The sequence below is a fragment of the Palaemon carinicauda genome, chromosome 38 (assembly GCF_036898095.1).
Source record: "Palaemon carinicauda isolate YSFRI2023 chromosome 38, ASM3689809v2, whole genome shotgun sequence".
Taxonomy (NCBI): Eukaryota; Metazoa; Arthropoda; class Malacostraca; order Decapoda; family Palaemonidae; genus Palaemon; species Palaemon carinicauda.
In genome coordinates this window covers 30905636-30924365 of record NC_090762.1, presented here as the reverse complement: position 1 = coordinate 30924365, position 18730 = coordinate 30905636, and the positions used below count along the sequence as shown (strand labels likewise).

The 18730-nt window shown below is 44.0% G+C and overlaps 1 protein-coding gene across 2 annotated transcripts in view; it reads right to left on the bottom strand.

Moving 5' to 3' along the window:
* Nucleotides 1-18730, bottom strand: part of LOC137630520 (microtubule-associated protein futsch-like) — a 143881-nt gene that overhangs the window by 13288 nt on the left and 111863 nt on the right. Inside the window, exons 9-10 of one of the 2 annotated variants that reach the window (XM_068362035.1) lie at nucleotides 10598-10664; nucleotides 454-744 (exon numbers count right to left, since the gene is read on the bottom strand). In XM_068362035.1, the coding sequence (XP_068218136.1) occupies nucleotides 454-744; nucleotides 10598-10664 (358 nt within the window). Of the gene's footprint in view, nucleotides 1-453; nucleotides 763-10597; nucleotides 10665-18730 lie in introns of both variants that reach the window. The other variant, XM_068362034.1, reaches the window with a different exon arrangement.

Genomic DNA, 18730 nt, shown 5'->3' with positions numbered 1-18730 from the left:
AATAAATCCCCCATATCATTCACAAATGTTCTATCTTATTTTTCTTCCGCTTATTTTGAGTTTTTATATTTATGTATGAAAAATTTATTTCAATGTTATTACTGCTCTTAAAATATTTTATTTCAATTATTCATTATTTTTCTTGTATTTCATTTATTTCCTTTCCTCACTGGGCTATTTTCCCCGTTGGAGCCCTTGGACTTAAAGCATCCTGCTTTTCCAACTAAGGTTGTAGTTTAGCAAGTAATAGTAATAATAATGATAATGATAATAATGATAATGATAATAATAATAATAGTAATAATAACAACAACAATAATAACAACAACAATAATAATAATGATAATAATAACAATAATAATAATAATAATAATAATCCTTTGCACTTAAAACTAGTACTGTAACTACATTACATCTAAAAAAGTACAAGAACATTCTAATGTAATACATTACCTGGTTTAAGATTTTCTTTGTGAGGTTTTGGTATGTTGCTGTGATGAGATTTAGAAGATTCTTTGAGGGCTGAGGAACTCTTACGTACAGATGAAGCCACTTTCTTACTTTGGGTTGAAGTACCTGGTGACTTCTTGGCAATAGCTTTGGGAGTCTTCAATAGTGAGGCCTGAGTCTTGATCTTAGGTGATTTCTTTGCAGACTTTGTTTCCCTTATATTTTTCTGACAGGACTTTGGAGATTTATTGGCCCCAGGCTTAAATTTGGGGGATTTTCCTGCTGGAGTTTTCCCTGGTTTAGCAGAATTTCCTATGAATAATATTAATTGAAAAGTCTACTTCTGCAGAAAGGGGCTTTTAGCAAGTAAACACGGATAGAGTAACTAAATGTCAATAAAGAGAAACAGAATTTTAACAATAAAACTTATTTCTATACTCATCAAATATTCATATTGCTTTTTTCTTAAAATAAAATAAATTTTTCTGTTTTATTTCTTTCCAATAAACTAATTCCTCTCGTAAAGCAATGAGACCAGCGTCTAATAACAATAACAAGCTATGCATGTCGGATAGCTTTTTCAATCTCAAAGTTGAAATGCTTCCCTATCTTCTTGATGCCACTAATCAGTGGGGAGGTATGCGGGCACTTTAGGTGACCAGAGAATTAAGTAATTTTGTTATCGATATCTTTAAATTTCTATGCACCTCCCATGACGTTCATATTGCTGACTCCCACACTTTACAGTTGGTGGGGTAGCTAGTCAGCAGTCGCCATAAGGTGACCCGAGATAACAGCAGGGTCTAATGGAACTGCGTCACAATCGCTCTCCATTCACTTCTATTTCTAGCATGCTATTTTCCCTGTCATTCACGGAGGCTGGAAGAATCCTCCCTTTCTGTTGAGAGTAATCATAAAAAGTACCTTGATTCTAAAAAATGAGACGTCATTCGCGGAGACTGGAAGGATCTCACATTCATCCTCCTGTCACGCATGGCTTTCTTCACCCACGTCCATCCACCCAAACACTGGCCTTCCTATTGCAATTCTCCCATCAACTCTTGCATTCGTCACCTGCAGATGACAATTTTCCTTCCTCTCTACATTGCTAAACCACCTCAGCCCATTCATATCCACTCCAGCTGTTAATTCATTCCTCACACCCATTCTCACTCTTAAATTATTTGTTCCTAACCCTATCCAACTGCATTACACTGACAATATTCCTCACATTTCATCTCTAACACATTATATTTCAGTATCTCCGTCACTTTCATTCTCCTCAACTCATATCCTTACATCACAATTGGCACAATCGCTTTCTAATACAAAACTTGCTTTATATTCATTCTTAACCCCAAATTCTTTACCATTCCCTTCACCAGCCCCAACACTTTACATCCTTGCTGCACTATGATGTAAATCTACTTCCACTCCACTATTTGCAGTAACAACAGAAGCAGCCAAGTACTTAAACTGATCTACTACCTCAAGTAACTCTCCATTCAACATGACATTCAATCTAGCACCACCGCCACTTACTATGCACTTCATAACCTTATCATTAACCACGTTTAGTCACAATTTCCTTCTCTCACAAGCATGCCCTTCCAAACAGTCACTGATTCACCTTCCACTCATGATCACTCTCATCTATCAGTTTCAATCATTGACCAAGCACTCAAGCATTTACCTTTCTTACAGCTCCATAAACAAACAAAATGAACCACCATGGTGACATCACAAATCCCTCTCAGACCCACTCTCATTGCAAACCACTTACTCACTTCATTTCCCATCCTAGCCCACATTTTATTGCCTTTCATCAATGCCATATAACCTTCACATTCCACATTGCATCCCTATCAACTCTTTCATAAGCTTTCTCCAGATCCATAAATACAAAATGTTATTTTTATTAATAAAATAAATTTTTGAATATACTTACCCGATAATCATGTAGCTGTCAACTCCGTTGCCTGACAGAATTCTATGGAGGGATACGCCAGCTATCACAATACTAGAAGGGGGTGTATTTACCAGCGCCACCTGTGGCCAGGTACTCAAGTACTTCTTGTTGACACCTCCTCAATTATTCCTCGGTCCACTGGTTCTCTATGGGGAGGAAGGGAGGGTCGATTAAATCATGATTATCGGGTAAGTATATTCAAAAATTTATTTTATTAATAAAAATAACATTTTTCAATATTAAACTTACCCGATAATCATGTAGCTGATTCACACCCAGGGGGGTGGGTGAAAACCAGTGTACAAGATTAAAGGATAGCTAAGTATCCCATATTTCATATAATCAGTTATCCACAATAACAATGAAATAATAAGTACCTGGTAAGGAAGTCGACTTGAACCGTTACTCTGCCTTTAATAAGATCGTCTTCCTTACTGAGCGCAGCGTTCCTCTTGGGAGGCTGAATCAAGTCAAAGGTGCTAAAGTATACAGGGCTGCAACCCATACTAAAGGACCTCATCACAACCTTTAACCTTGGCGCTTCTCAAGAAAGAATTGACCACCCGCCAAATCAACAAGGATGTGGAAGGCTTCTTAGCCGACCGTACAACCCATAAAAAGTATTCAAGAGAAAGGTTAAAAAGTTATGGGATTATGGGAATGTAGTGGCTGAGCCCTCGCCTACTACTGCATTCGTTGCTACGAATGGACCCAGGGTGTAGCAGTACTCGTAAAGAGACTGGACATCTTTGAGATAGAATGATGCGAACACTGACTTGTTTCTCCAATAGGTTGCATCCATAACACTCTGCAGAGAACGGTTCTGTTTGAAGGCCACTGAAGTAGCCACAGCTCTCACTTCATGTGTCCTTACCTTCAGCAAAGCAAGGTCTTCTTCCTTCAGATGAGAATTTGCTTCTCTAATCAGAAGCCTGATGTAGTAAGAAACTGAGTTCTTAGACATTGGTAGAGAAGGCTTCTTGATAGCACACCATAAGGCTTCTGATTGTCCTCGTAATGGTTTTGACCTTCTTAGATAGTACTTAAGAGCTCTAACTGGGCAAAGTACTCTCTCCAGTTCGTTCCCCACCATGTTGGACAGGCTTGGGATCTCGAACGACTTAGGCCAAGGACGGGAAGGAAGCTCGTTTTTAGCCAAAAAACCGAGCTGCAAGGAACATGTAGCCGTTTCAGATGTGAAACCTATGTTCCTGCTGAAGGCGTGGATCTCACTTACTCTTTTACCTGTTGCTAAGCACACGAGGAAAAGAGTTTTTAATGTGAGGTCCTTAAAAGAGGCTGATTGGAGCGGTTCAAATCCTGATGACATTAGGAACCTTAGGACCACGTCTAGATTCCAGCCTGGAGTGGACAACCGACGTTCCTTTGAGGTCTCAAAAGACCTAAGGAGGTCCTGTAGATCTTTGTTGGAGGAAAGATCCAAGCCTCTGTGGCGGAAAACCGCTGCCAACAAACTTCTGTAACCCTTGATCGTAGGAGCTGATAGGGATCTTACGTTCCTTAGATGTAACAGGAAGTCAGCAATCTGGGTTACATTGGTACTGGTTGAGGAAAACTGCATTGGCCTTGCACCAGCTTCGGAAGACTTCCCATTAAGACTGATAGACTCTGAGAGTGGATGTCGTCCTTGCTCTGGCAATCGCTCTGGCTGCCTCCTTCGAAAAGCCTCTAGCTCTTGAGAGTCTTTCGATAGTCTGAAGGCAGTCAGACGAAGAGCGTGGAGGTTGGGTGTACCTTCTTTACGTGAGGTTGACGCAGAAGGTCCACTCTAGGAGGAAGAGTCCTGGGAACGTCGACCAGCCATTGCAGTACCTCAGTGAACCATTCTCTCGCGGGCCAGAGGGGAGCAACCAACGTCAGCCGTGTCCCTTTGTGAGAGGCGAACTTCTGAAGTACCCTGTTGACAATCTTGAACGGCGGGAATGCATACAGGTTGAGATGGGACCAATCCAGCAGAAAGGCATCCACGCGAACTGCTGCTGGGTCTGGAATCGGAGAACAATACAAGAGGAGCCTCTTGGTCATCGAGGTAGCGAATAGATCTATGGTTGGCTGACCCCACAGGGCCCAAAGTCTGCTGCAAACATTCTTGTGAAGGGTCCACTCTGTGGGGAAGACCTGACCCTTCCGGCTGAGGCGATCTGCCATGACATTCATATCGCCCTGAATGAGCTTCGTTACCAGCGTGAGCTTTCGATCTTTTGACCAAATGAGGAGGTCCCTTGCGATCTCGAACAACTTCCTCGAATGAGTCCCTCCCTGCTTGGAGATGTAAGCCAAGGCTGTGGTGTAGTCGGAGTTCACCTCCACCACCTTGTTAAGCTGGAGGGACTTGAAGTTTATCAAGGCCAAATGAACTGCCAACAACTCCTTGCAATAGATGTGAAGTGTCCTTAGCTCCTGATTCCATGTTCCCGAGCATTCCTGTCCGTCCAGTGTCGCACCCCAGCCCGTGTCCGATGCGTCCGAGAAGAGACGGTGGTCGGAGGTCTGAACAGCCAAAGGTAGACCTTCCTTGAGAAGAATGCTGTTCTTCCACCACGTTAGAGTAGACCTCATCTCTTCGGAAACAGGAACTGAGCCCGTCTCTAGCGTCATGTCCTTTATCCAGTGAGCAGCTAGATGAAACTGAAGGGGGCGGAGGTGGAGTCTCCCTAACTCGATGAACAGGGCCAGCGATGAAAGTGTCCCTGTTAGACTCATCCACTGCCTGACTAAGCATCGGTTCCTTCTCAGCATGCTCTGGATGCATTCTAGGGCTTGGAAGATCCTTGGGGCCGACGGACAAGTCCGAAAAGCTCGACTCTGAAGATCCATGCCCAAGGAGACAATGGTCTGGGATGGAACGAGCTGAGACTCCTCAAAATTGACCAGGAGGCCCAGTTCCTTGGTCAGATCCATAGTCCATTTGAAAATCTCCAGACAGCGACGACTTGAGGGAGCTCTTAAAAGCCAGTCGTCTGACGGAGCCGGACACAAGATCATGATACTGCTGCACAGTCTGTAAACTGTCAATCATGGGCAAGCGAGGAAGTACAGTGACAACCCGAATCTGTCTAGACTGTCTGGGTCGTACAGACAACTCCTTAACGGGTTGCTGAGGTTGCCGCACTGCGTCACAACAAGTCCCTTCTGTTGGTTGTTGAACGTCTTCCCCGTGACACATTGACTCCGTAAACAAAAAATCCTCTAACAAGGACTAAGCTTGGACTGCATGTCATGCAACACAGCTCAAGGTCTATGGGAGCAGGTGTGGTAACAGACGGGATTAGCGGCTGAAGTGTAACCATTACCTTCCCTGTAAGCATGTTATGCTTAAATAAAAGTCCATAAGAGGTTATGCAGCTAAAGGCTCCCTCCAAATGACAGAGTCCTCAAGGGAATATCAGAAGGAGGGAGAAAAGAACTTTCTCATCTACAGGGACCTTATCCTAGAAAAGCTAAGTTCTCTGAGTGAGGGTTCACTGGTGCAAAGCAGCAGACTAGAAGGCAACGTTATGAAACTGCTTGACAGTCTAGTGAGTTGGCAACAACCCAAGATGTGTTGAGAAGCATGCGGTAAGGTATGCAGAGCATGATGTATGCAGAGTATGCTGTATGCAGAGCATGCTGTATGTAGAGCATGTTGTATGCAGAGCATGCTGAATGCAGAGCATGCTGTATGCAGAGCATGTTGTATGCAGAGCATGCTGAATGCAGAGCATGCTGAATGCTGAGCATGTAGTAAGCAGAGCCTGCTGTAAGCAGAGCCTGCTGAAAGGAAAGCAGAGCGTGTGCATGGCGTTTAACATTTCTCAGAAATTCCATGACCAGTGCTAGAGCGCTTTATGCATGCTTGCATGGGGTTTAAACCATGGTATGCTGAACAGCAGTCAGAACGAGCTGGAACAACAATAGTGTGGTTTCCTCTTCAAGACTCCGATGAGGGAACACCTGAGGCTCAGTCTGCAAAGGCTGAATAAAAGACAAGCAGAAGGAAGGCGCATGGGTGGAGGAGGCTGACTCCTAGCATGAGTGGTTGAACCCAAGGGTTGCGCTTGCTGAGCAGTTGGCGGAAGCGGAGTAGCAAGTTCCAGTTCCTGTGGTGTGAGCGGAGCGCGATGAGGAAGAGGCTGCGCAGAACAAGGTAAATGTCTCGCAAGCTGAGGCTCCTGAGGCGCAAGGCTAAGGTGTTGTGGTGCTTGCCTTATGGAGGGTTGAGCTCGCTGCAGCAAGAGCTGAGGAAACTGACTCATGGACGGGAGAGGTTGTTGTACCTCAACCGAGTGTTGCATCACTGGTGGAGCAGCAAGTGGAGGCGGAGGAAGAGAGGTATAATCCTTCTGATCCCAATGTAAAGGTTGCCTTAAGAAAGGCGGAGGCTGAACACCACAGGGAACAGCAAACTCAGCACGTGTCTCAACATCGTACGCCTGGCAGGTGGAACTGCTGGCAGGTGGTACTGCGATCAGGCGGAGCGAGTGTAGGTGGAGGGAGTGTAGGCGGAGGCGGAGGAGCAACACTCTCAGCCCGACACTCACGCATCAAGTCCGAAAGCTGTGCTTGCATGGACTGTAGTAGAGTCCACAACATCATACGCCTGGCAGATGGTACTGTGATCAGGCGGAGCGAGTGTAGGAGGAGGGAGTGTAGGCGGAGGCGGAGGAGCAACACTCTCAGCCCGACACTCACTCATCAAGTCCGAAAGCTGTGCTTGCATGGACTGTAGTAGAGTCCACAACATCGTACGCCTGGCAGATGGTACTGTGATCAGGCGGAGCGAGTGTAGGAGGAGGGAGTGTAGGCGGAGGCGGAGGAGCAACACTCTCAGCCCGACACTCACTCATCAAGTCCGAAAGCTGTGCTTGCATGGACTGTAGTAGAGTTCACAACATCGTACGCCTGGCAGATGGTGCTGCGACCAGGCGGAGCAGGTGCAGGCTGGGCGAGCACAGGCGGAGCAGGTGCAGGCTGGGCGAGCACAGGCGGAGCGAGAACAGGTGGAGGGAGTGTAGGCGGAGGAGGAGGTGCAACACTCTCAGCCCGACACTCACGCATCAAGACCGAAAGTTGTGACTGTATGGACTGCAGTAGAGTTAACTTGGGGTCGGCAGACACTAAGTTCTGCTGAGGTAAAGCCTTAACAGCAGAGATCTGTTGTGGCAGAACCTTACTCCTCTTAGGCGGAGTGTAATCAACTGATGACTGAGGAGAGTCAGAGCTAACCCAATGACTGCATTCGGGTTGTGAACTTTAACTTCGTACGTCTGGCATAGGTCTGGACTTAACGTTTAAGAAGTCTTGAGACCTGAGACCAGCGTTACTCTGCCTTTATTTTCTCCCCTAATCTCTTCTGCAGACGAGCAAAATAAGGGCTCAATCGTCTGCGGGTGGGAGTGACGGTCTCGGTAAGACACGCCCACAACCACCGAGAATACTTCTGTGCGCCGATCAAGGCCTGCTGAACCTTTATGCCCTTCGACATTGCTTCTCCCCTGGGCTTGGGAGCTTGCAAGAGGTCCCGGACTGGGAGGACGACTGGCGCGCACAAAAGTACCCTCACGCACTAATCACTTATCACTTTGATTTCTGTTTGCACTTATTTCACTGAACTCGAAACTTTAAGTGGTTTGTACCTGAAATACGCAATTCTATCCTTTCTCAAAGTTAGTAATTGCGAAAACAGAATTACAATGTAACAGAAAAATCTAATGAAAGATAATTCAGTGGTTGGAAAGAGACTAAACACTAGATCACTCTAGAAACGTTTAGTTTCTTCCCCTAAAGAGACTAGGGAGAAGAGCAAAAAACGATAACGACGTTACTCGTACGCCTGGCAGGCTTGAATGAAACGTTTATCCTCTTTCTCCCTCCGTCTCTATCTCTCTCTCTCTCTCTCTCTCTCTTGACTTAGAACCTGAGAGAAGAGCCCAATCATATATATCGTTAAAACATATTATTGTTAAAGGAAAAAAACTGAAAAGTTCCTTTATTAGGATCAAAACCATTAAGTTAAGAAAGAATGAACAAAACGCTAGACACGGTTACTCTTACTGCAACGTGAAACCGTGAACATTCTTTCTCTATCGTAACGATAGAGTGCAAGTTGAACGTTCTGAACGTCAACAACTGCAAAGACAAAACAAAACGTTAGTTCAGCTTTGAAAACAGTACGAGACTGTCAAAGAAAATCTTTCAAACTCTGTGGCGGAATAGCATAATATGTTAACAGGTAAAACCGAAATGACGGGCTCAAAGTTTATTAACTTCGGTAAAAGACCGCCTACTATTAGGAAGGTCGAATATAAACAAATATAAAAATTAATTTTAATGAGTTTATAATAAAAGGAAGTTAATCGAAGAGGCCTATAAGAGGCGGAGAGATATAAAATAAATCTATAACTTTTGTTAAGCAAAATTAAGAAAGAGAGTCTATACTCTCTTAGACACCAACACTTCCGTCTAAGGGAAGGGTCGGCCATTGAAAAGTGAACGAGAGTTCATACTCTCTCGTCACCAAAATTAATCAAATTAATTCCAAAAGCTAACTAAGCTAATATAGAAGTTTCCAGTAAAGCGACAGCCGAAATCAAAGAGAAATACTTCACCAAAGTCGTGAAAATACTCCAAGAACATAAGCGTATCCCAGAACGTCTTGCCGGAAGCACGACAGAGGAATAATTGAGGAGGTGTCAACAAGAAGTACTTGAGTACCTGGCCACAGGTGGCGCTGGTAAATACACCCCCTTCTAGTATTGTGATAGCTGGCGTATCCCTCCATAGAATTCTGTCGGGCAACGGAGTTGACAGCTACATGATTATCGGGTAAGTTTAATATTGAAAAATATACCTACATACCTTTTACTCATTTCTCACGTACCTGCTTGACTATAAATATCTGATTAATACATCCCTACCTCTTCTAAAACCATACTGCACCCCCATGATTGCATCCTCAGTTTTATCCTTAATCCTATCATTTAACACTACCAAACACTTTTCCTACCACACTCAACAAACTAATAACTATAAAATTACAACGCTCATGCAATTCTTCCTTACTATTGTATAGTGGAACTATACATGTACATACCTACTCCACTGGCACTATTGACAATATAAAACATATACAGTATTAAACAATCTTGCCAACCATTTCAGCTCAATCACATCCCCTTCCTTTAACACCTTGGCTCCCACACCATCCATACCTGCTTTTCCTACTATCGTCTCATCTAGTGTTCTCTTCCTCTCTAGTAATCTCTCTCTCATTTCTATCTCCTATCACCCTGCAACTTAACACCTGCAACAGCAATTATATCTGCCTCTCTATTATCCTCAATATTCAGCCCACCTTTTTCTTGCCTCATCTCCTTTCAATAACCTTCCATTTTCATCTTTCAGTCTCTCCACTCCTTACTCTCTTCACTTCATATTCTCTTCATAGGAGTTACTTAATTCCTGAACCACCTCCAATCAGCCAGGGCGCCCTTCCCTCTTTGCCTCAGCTACCTTCCGTTTTACTTCCACTTTTTTCTCTCTATATCTTTCATACTTGTCTATACTGTTACACTGCAGATATTCTTCAAAAGCTTTCTTTTTCTCTTCCACCTTCACCTTTAATCCTTCATTCCACCGCTCTCTACCCTTCCTCATACTTCCTCCAACAAACCTCTTACCACATACATCACTTGCATGCCCAACAGAATTTTCTTTCACTAACTTCCACTCCTTTATATCACCAGTTTCTCTCACTTTCACCCTTTCATATGCAACTTCAACCTTTTTTGATATTCACTATTACCTCTGGTTTTTTCAACTCTTCACTAACTCACATTTACATCCACCCACTCTTTTGCTACAACTAATTTTGCTTCAACTAAAGAAATGATTAGGCATACCAGTAGCCATACCCATAAACACATGCATTAAACTAATTTGCAATAATAACTAGTGCCCAATCTTTTACCACTACGACCCTTAATTATGCTATCTTCCTAAGCCCACTACTCAAAGAAGGAAACCATATTACTTATCAGATGCCTTCCTTCAGAATGTTTTTCAGTCTCCCTCAGCTATTGTACAATTGTACCTTTACAACCTTTTACTTAACTATTTCCAATACAGTAATTCTCAAATAGGGTAATTAATAAACCAGACATATTAAGAGCATCTTACCTGCAAAATTTAAGTTGAGGTTTTCTACATTAGTAACCGAGGGTTTGAAGATTTCACCTGATGCACGCTGCAATATAAAAAACATATGCAATTACTATTCACAAAACAAATTATCCCATTTTTATGACTGTACAAGTAACAATATAATTATGTATACATCTTTCATACTGAAATTTTAGATATAACTTTAATATGAGTGCTGATAATTGAAAATGCTATATAAAGAAGGAAAATTACACCCCATCAGACACACCAAGCTTTAATAAAGTACTCACAAGTATAGAAGAAACACGGCATTTTTCAGTCTATTTTTTAAGCTTCTTAACTCTTTGATAACCACAAAATATTGAACCTCTTATTGCACCAAGAACTGAAGTTTTAGCTATTAGGGCAAAAATGAAAATAAATATTTTCAAATAGCTGTAGCCCCATTAATATGAAAATTCAAAATAATTTTCATTTTTCCCTAACTAATACAAACCTGGAAGGTAGCCAATTAGACTTTAGGTGCAAGGTGGTAACCCTCCCCAGACGCTGGGTACTAGCCACCTCTATATATACTCACGGATGGGTGATCTAGTCACTTTTACTAATGCCGACAGCACTTATTGAGGGACAGGTGATGGTGGGAAAATTTATACAAATAACTCCAGGTTTGTATTAGTTAGGGAAAAATACAAATTATCTATAAATTTTCCATTTGTTCACCAAATTAACCCTTTTACCCCCAGGCTCTTTGGAAATTTCCAACCCTTAATCCCCAAGGGGTTATTTTTTCCCCAGGACATTTTGCAGTATATTTTTTTAAATTGCTCTAACAGCGTTAATTTTTGTCATAGAGAGGTCAGGTTGGTCTCATTCTCTTGGAAAATGCCTGAATTTTCTCAAAAAATTATCAAAAATATGAAAAAATAATTTTTATAGCATTTTTTTGTAAGGACGTACCGGTACGTCCATGGGGGTAAAGGGATGAGTTTTGTGAAACGTACCAGTACGTCCTTTGGGGGTGAAAGGGTTAACAAACCTTAGGTTATCTATTATGGATGACTCACCCTGAGGTGGGTGGATAAATCCAAGTGCTGGCATAGTCACTGACCAAGGTTTGCCTAGTACAGTATTAGACTGTAATCGAGGGAACCTTGCCACTTTGCTTATCAATACAAAAGTGAGAATGATAGCGGCCTGAGCAATATTGGATGTTAGATATAGCATATGAACATCTAGGTAAAGAATTTTCTAAATAGGAACCTTACACATAAAAAATAGGAGTTTCCCAAAGCCTACCTCGCAGGAAGCATTGGGGACGTGTACGAGTATATCAATATAAATAATACTAGGTTATTATTATTACTATTACTTGCTAAGCTACAACCCTAGTTGGAAAAGCAGGATGCTATAAGCCCATGGGCCCCAACAGGGATAATAGCCCAGTTATTGTTATTGTTATTAATTGCTAAGCTACATCCCTAGTTGGAAAAGCAGGATGCTATAAGCCCAGGGGCCCAGACAGGAAAATTAACCCAGTGAGAAAAGGAAACAAGAAAAATAAAATATTTTAAGAACAGTAATAACATCTAACCCAAAACAGTAGAAGACCATGGTACAGAGGCTATGGCACTACCAAAGACTAAAGAACCATGGTTTGATTTTGGAAGTGTCCTTCTCCTAAAAGAGCTGCTTACCATAGCTAAACAGTCTAACCTTACCAAGAGGAAAGTAGCCACCGAACAATTACAGCAAAGAAGAATTGTTTAGTAACTTCAGTGTTGTCAGGTGTATGAGGAAAGAGGAGAACCTTTAAAGAATATGCCAGACTATTCAGTGTGTAGGCAAAGGGAAAGTGAACCGTAACCAGAAAGAAGGAGCCAATGAAGTTCTACCTGGCCAGTCAAAGGATCCCATAACTCTCTACCAGTAGTATCTCAACAGGTGGCTGGTGCCCTGGGCAACGTCTTACACAAAGGAAAATGGTTATTACCTGCAGGAGTTGAAGCCAGCTTGCAGAGGGACCCATGGCGCTGTACCCCAAAAAAGGGGAAAATGAAGAAAGGAAAAAAGCCAGACATACTTTCATTCATCCCAGACTTAACCCAGTTATCAATGCCTTCAACCAACTCCTATTTGTCCAAAAAGGAGCTCAAGGTACTATAAACACTTGTTGTGCAGATAGAAAACGTATGGCATTTGCTATGGGTCAAGTCTTGTAGATAGTGTCCTGTAAAGGTAATTTGACGCTTCCATACAGCCGTTTGTAAAATATGCAACACAGAGATGTTGCGTTTGAATGCCAGGGAGGTACTGATATTCCTGACATCATGAGCTCTAGGTCTTTGAGCCAGAGGATTTCAGGACTGATAGCCCGGTCAATGACCCAAGCTGAAACAGTGTTTTGTGATCCTCCTTTTAGTTCTACCCAAACTAACAAATAACGATGTTAGTTATGGTCGAGTTGCTGCAGTACTTCAAACTCCTTACTGGGCTAAGTAACAATTGATCTGGATCATTGGTTACTGAACATAGACTCTTAATCTCAAAGGGCCCTAATCTAGGGTCCCGTACCCCCTGGATTTTGAATCTTTGCAATGAACTCAGAGAAGAAGCCGAGAATCACTTCCCACCAGTCCCTTAAATAGGCGATGTTGTACAAGAGACCCTGTAGTTCCCTGACTCTCTTAGCTGACGCTAAAGCAAGTAGGAACGCCATCTTCAGAGTGACATTACGGACTGTTGCAAGATGTATTGGTTTGTAGGGAGGTACTTTCAAGGAGCTCAAGACACACACCCCGTTCCAAGGTGGAGGTCTTATCCCCCACTGGGGCCAAGAGATCTTATAACTTTGTATGATTAAGGAAAGTTCCAACAAAGAGGAAAGGTCAATTCCATTCAATCTAAGGGTTGGCTTAAGGCTGAGCGATAGCCTTTCACTGCAAAGGCCAAAATGAGTTTTTCCTCCCGAAGGTAAATAAGAAACTCTGCTATTAGAGGAATAGTGGCATTGAGGGGAGAGACATCCCTTCCACGACACTAACCACAAAAAACGTTCCATTATGCCTGGCATACCAAGGCAAAAGGACTGTCCTAAGTGATTAGATATTTGTATCGCAGCCTGAAGCAAAAAACTCTCTGAGAGAGATGCTGGATAGTCTCCAGGCGTGAAGCCACAGAGACGGAACCGTCCAGTGAAAGATGTTTGCGTGTGATTGTTTCAGCAGATCAGGTCATAGGGGTACTGTAGTTCTCTGGGGGAGATCTACTAGAAGATGCAGAAGGTCCGGTACCACTCTGCCTGATGCCAAAGCGGAGCTATGAGGGTCATCATTAGGTTGTTGGATGCTCTGATTCTGTTGAGCAATCTTCTCATCAGACAAAACCGGAGAGAGGCCTATACATTGATGTTGTCCCACCGTTGTTGGTATGCATCTTGCCATAGAACCTGAGAGTCCAGGACTGGGGAGCAGTACAACGAGAGCCTGAAGTTCAGGGACGTTGTGAACAGGTCCACTGTTGGGGAACCCCACAAAGTCAAGACTTTGTTGACTATCAGAGGATTCAAAGACCATTCGGAGCCCACTATCTGAGACGCTCTGCTCAGGTTGTCCACAAGCCCATCCCTCTTGCCTGGAATGAAACGAGCTGATGGGGACACCGAATAATCTTCTGACAATCAAAGAATCTTTACTGCAAGATGACATAGGGAAAGCGAAAAGGTACCTCCTTGTTTGTTTATGTAAGTCACTACTGTGGTGTTGTAAATCATCAACACCAAACAGTGACCCGCCAGCAACTGATGGAACTGCTGTAGAGCTAGAATAGTTGCTTTCATCTCCAAGAGAATTATGTGCTAGTACCTTTAGGACTCGAGCTTGCTGCAGTAAGTGAGCCCCCCAGCCTTCCTTTGATGTGTCTGTGAAGAGCAACAAGTCCGGAAGGGGGACGAGAAGATCTTGGCCTTTGCGCTTTTCCTCTGCCACCCACCATCGTAGATCCACCACTTGTTCCTGTGTTATTTGAACTAGACTGTCCTGGAAATCCGAGAATTGGTTCCACGACAATTTAGCTGCCATGGCAGGGATCTGAGGCAGACATTGGGAACTAGACGGATCAGGGAGGTTAGATGGCCTAGGAGACTTAACCAATGTCGAGCCAGGAGATCATCCCGCCTGAGGAAGGGTTTTGCCGCTTCTCATAGCCTGAGAACTCTGTCGTCTGATGGGAAGACTTTCTGGAGGTTGCTGTTTATAATCATACCTAGATGAATTAGCCTCGGAGAAGGCAGCACAAAAGACTTTCTCGAGATTTATCATGATCCCCAGATCCTGACAAAACTCCAGGAGCTTGTCTCGGTGATGGAGAAGAGTCATCTCAGAGTCTGCGAGAATCAGCCAATCATCAAGAGACCAAACGACATGAATGCCATTCCTGTAAAAATTACATAAGGGAAAACACCCAGGTGAAAACCTGAAGTATTGTCGCAAGACCGAAACAGAGAACTTTGAACTGGTAACATACATTCTCGTGTATGAACCCGAGATACTTTGTGGAAGACGGATGGATTGAGATCTGGAAATATGCGGCTTGGAGATCTAATGTACACATGAAGTCCCTTGGTTTTACTGCCTGAATGACCGTGACTGCAGACTTCATCCTGAAAGGATTTGGTTGGACAAACTTGTTGAGGTGAGAGAGATCTATGACTGGTCTTCAGCCTCCAGACACCTTTTTCACAAGAAAGAGTCAACTGTAGAAGCCTGGAGACGAATCAAGGACCTCTTAAAGAGTGCCTTTCTGCAGCATGGTCTGGACTTCGGCCCAGAGGGCCAGCTCCTTTACAGTCCCCTTTGTATAGGAGCCTAACGGAATTGGATACCGAGTCAGAGGAGGGAGTGATTGAGTGAATAGGACATGATAACATAAGCCGATCACAGCAATCATCCAGGGATCAGCCCCGTAATGCTGCCACCTTTGCCAGTGGTGCTGCAGGCATCCTACCACTGGTGGTTGGTTGGGGGATTGCTCTCCCTAGCAGTGGCAGCTACCGCGGCCACTACCTCTACCTCTGTTCTTCCCTCTGAAGAATTTGGACCATTTCTGATCTTTGGTTTGAAAGGGACATTTAAGGCACTATAGGAGGTTCTGAGGACCTAGAAGTCGATTGGTTAGAGGTGTTTTGCTGATTCCTCGTAGGTTGCAGAGCCCCAATGTAGGTCCGGGAAGTATTGGTCTTGTGGAGGAAAGAATCATTGGAAGATTTCTTACACCTATCAGCAGTCTTCTCTATCTCCTCTGGAAGGAAGAGTGAGGAATCTTCGAATGCTGAATTTCTCAAGACGCATAATCTCCACTTTTAGCACCTGCCCTTGGAACCAATCTATTACGGTATCCTAAATGGCATTCGCCCACACGTTAACTGCGTAGTGTGACAGGAACTCCAACGTACTGGTACCTGATAACAGGAAAGATTCCAAGGACTTTCTCGTGGACTCCTTAGATAAATCTCTGGAGCACACAATCCCGCTTAATGCCCCAAACCATAGGTCAGGCCACAAAGCAGCCTATGTAGCATACTTCGCACCTCTCTCTCTGTTCAGGAGCTCAAATGCCGAGATGGAAGCTCTCAATGAAGAGAGTGGACAAGTTGGAATGCCTTTAGTCAGCTGTTCGACTGAGGGGGTTGAGAGTCAAGGTTGAGTAAGGCTCGTTCTTGATGTATTACTTCCTTTGAAGTATAAAAGGAAGTTGAAGAAACCTAGAGGAGGAACCTGCTCTCAGGGAGCAAGAAGTTCCTGCTATTTGGGAGAAAGCCTTTCTCTTAGCAGCTGTTCCAAAGATTTGATTTAGGACCATTTCTTTGCCCTCCTGGAAGGTAGTACTAGGAACCAACAGCTTGTTGAAGGGTCTCATACAACCAAGAACCTGCCAAAAAGCATACTCAAGAGTCTCTTCGCTCCTGTTCCAAACGGAAGCTTGGACTCACTGCCCTTGGAAGGAATTTTTCGTCCATATCCACATCATCATCTACCTCCAAGCATTCATCCATAGAAACCTGGGGTAGGTCAAAGTAGCGAGAAGAACCCACCTCAGGGGATCCCTTATCCAACTCCTGGCTGTGTGATTCTCTTATCTTAGCATTTTTGGTGACCATTTTCAAGTCATTTGACTCTTTCCAAGGAGGAAAATTCTTATCTAAGCTTGAAGTCCTTGGAAAAGCTTGCGGTTCCTTCAAAACACCAGACATAGGGAAAGAGGGTTTGATAGGAATCTTCCTGGGCGATCCAAGATCTCTGCTTGTGCTAGGTTGAACAAGATCAGTATGAGGAGGAGTATAGACTGCCATCCTCCTTTTCTGTTTAGAAGTCAGATTGTGGATCTCCTTAACCGGAGTTTGAGGAAGTCGTTGCTGACTTTGGTCTAAAACAGAGGGCAGCTCCTTTCCTTAGCACTGGGTTCGGATATAAAGCTCTATACTAAGGATACCCTACTCTGAGCAGAAGTTCTCGTAGGGGCCGAGGGACCATCATGGCGAGAGAAAACCGACGCCACATTCTCTAAAGGAATTCACAGGGTAGTCCTGGCCTGAGAAGGTCAAGGTTGAGATGGAAAAGGCAAACTGAAGGACTTTCAGAGGTCTGATAACAAAGTATCATACCAAGAAGGGAGCATTCCTCTTTTCAAAAGATCCAAGGTTTCCTTCGGAAATCCAGGAGGAGAACATCTATGAATGGGAAGACGTTCAGATGCCTGAAGAGCCTCAGGGGAGGTTCTCTGTAACATGAGGAGATACTCATTCGTTGTTCGAAGGGGCCTATCGGTTGAGATAGGAACGACCGCAAACTTATTGGGGTTTCTTTAAACCCTTCAGGAAAGGGAATTGGCCTACTGCTAGTGGTAGTTTTAGCAAAGATCGTTGCCAAAGGTTTGAAATTGCATGATTCACACATGAAAACGCAACAATCACACTTCAACAGTAGCTTTACACGCGTAGGAACATCCGATTCACGAAGGACCAAAGGTGAAAGAGAAGCACGATGCCCTCCGTGAACCTGAGGAACTGGAGGGAGACTAACACTAGCAACGAACGATGATAAAGGCCTCAGAACCGGAGAGACTGGAAGCATTGGAAAGCACTTCGCCACAGTCAAGCGTGTTAGCGTGGGCAATCGTTTAGCTAAAGCGCCCCAAGCCACAGAGGGAACAGGAGGTAACTTAGCAGAACGCACAGCGGTGGGTTGGTCAGTGGAAATGTCCTTTATCGGTCGTAGGTCGTTGGGAAGACGAACCCCTAGAATGTCCTCGCCGCGATCGTGAGCATCCTGTTCGTGATCGTGAAAGTTCTGCTCGTGAACATGAGCATCGGGAAGGCCTACTGTCTTCCTTGTGAACGTGAGCGTCGCCCTCGTGATGTTAGCTTCCCATTCATGTTTGTGAACGTGGACGTCCAGATCATGACCGAGATCCCTTATCTCATGATCGTGAGTGAGAATCTTGTAATTGTGAGCTTAGATCTCTTGATCGTGAGCGTATAACTCTTGATCATGAACTGTTAATAGCACGCCTTCATGAAGAAGAAGGCTGAGACCGTGATAACCTTCAGTCTGGTAAGCGTGAAGCTCTAGAGTTCAAACGCCTTCGTGAAGAGCGCAAAGATCATGATAACCTGCTATCTTTTATCTCGTCAATGGATCGTTATGACCAACGTCCTAAAGATGATCGACCAGGAAGAGGAGTTAATGATTCACGTCCCTGCGATCGACGATCAGATGAAGCGCTGGTCACCTGGAGATCGTCTACAGCTGCCGTAGGAAGGAGGTTTGTCTGCATGCTGGAAACATTCCTAACGGGAGAAATTAAGGGCTGTATATTAAAAGACGACTGTGCCACAGGATGGCCAGAAGGCTCATTATTGGCAGGAGTCTGTTTGGAGGGCAAAAGGAGAACCTCACAAATGTCCAGGGCAAAGCTGGCCATAGGCAAAGGATCCTCTTTAGCCACATGTTGAAGGAGATGCAGAAGCGCTTCCTTCGAAGGGGAAGCAGAAATTCCCTAGGATGGCCAAGCCTGCAATAGATCTGAAAGGGAGAGGGGCACCTTAGGGCCATGAGGAGAAGGTGCTTCGCTAGGGGAAGCAACAACTTC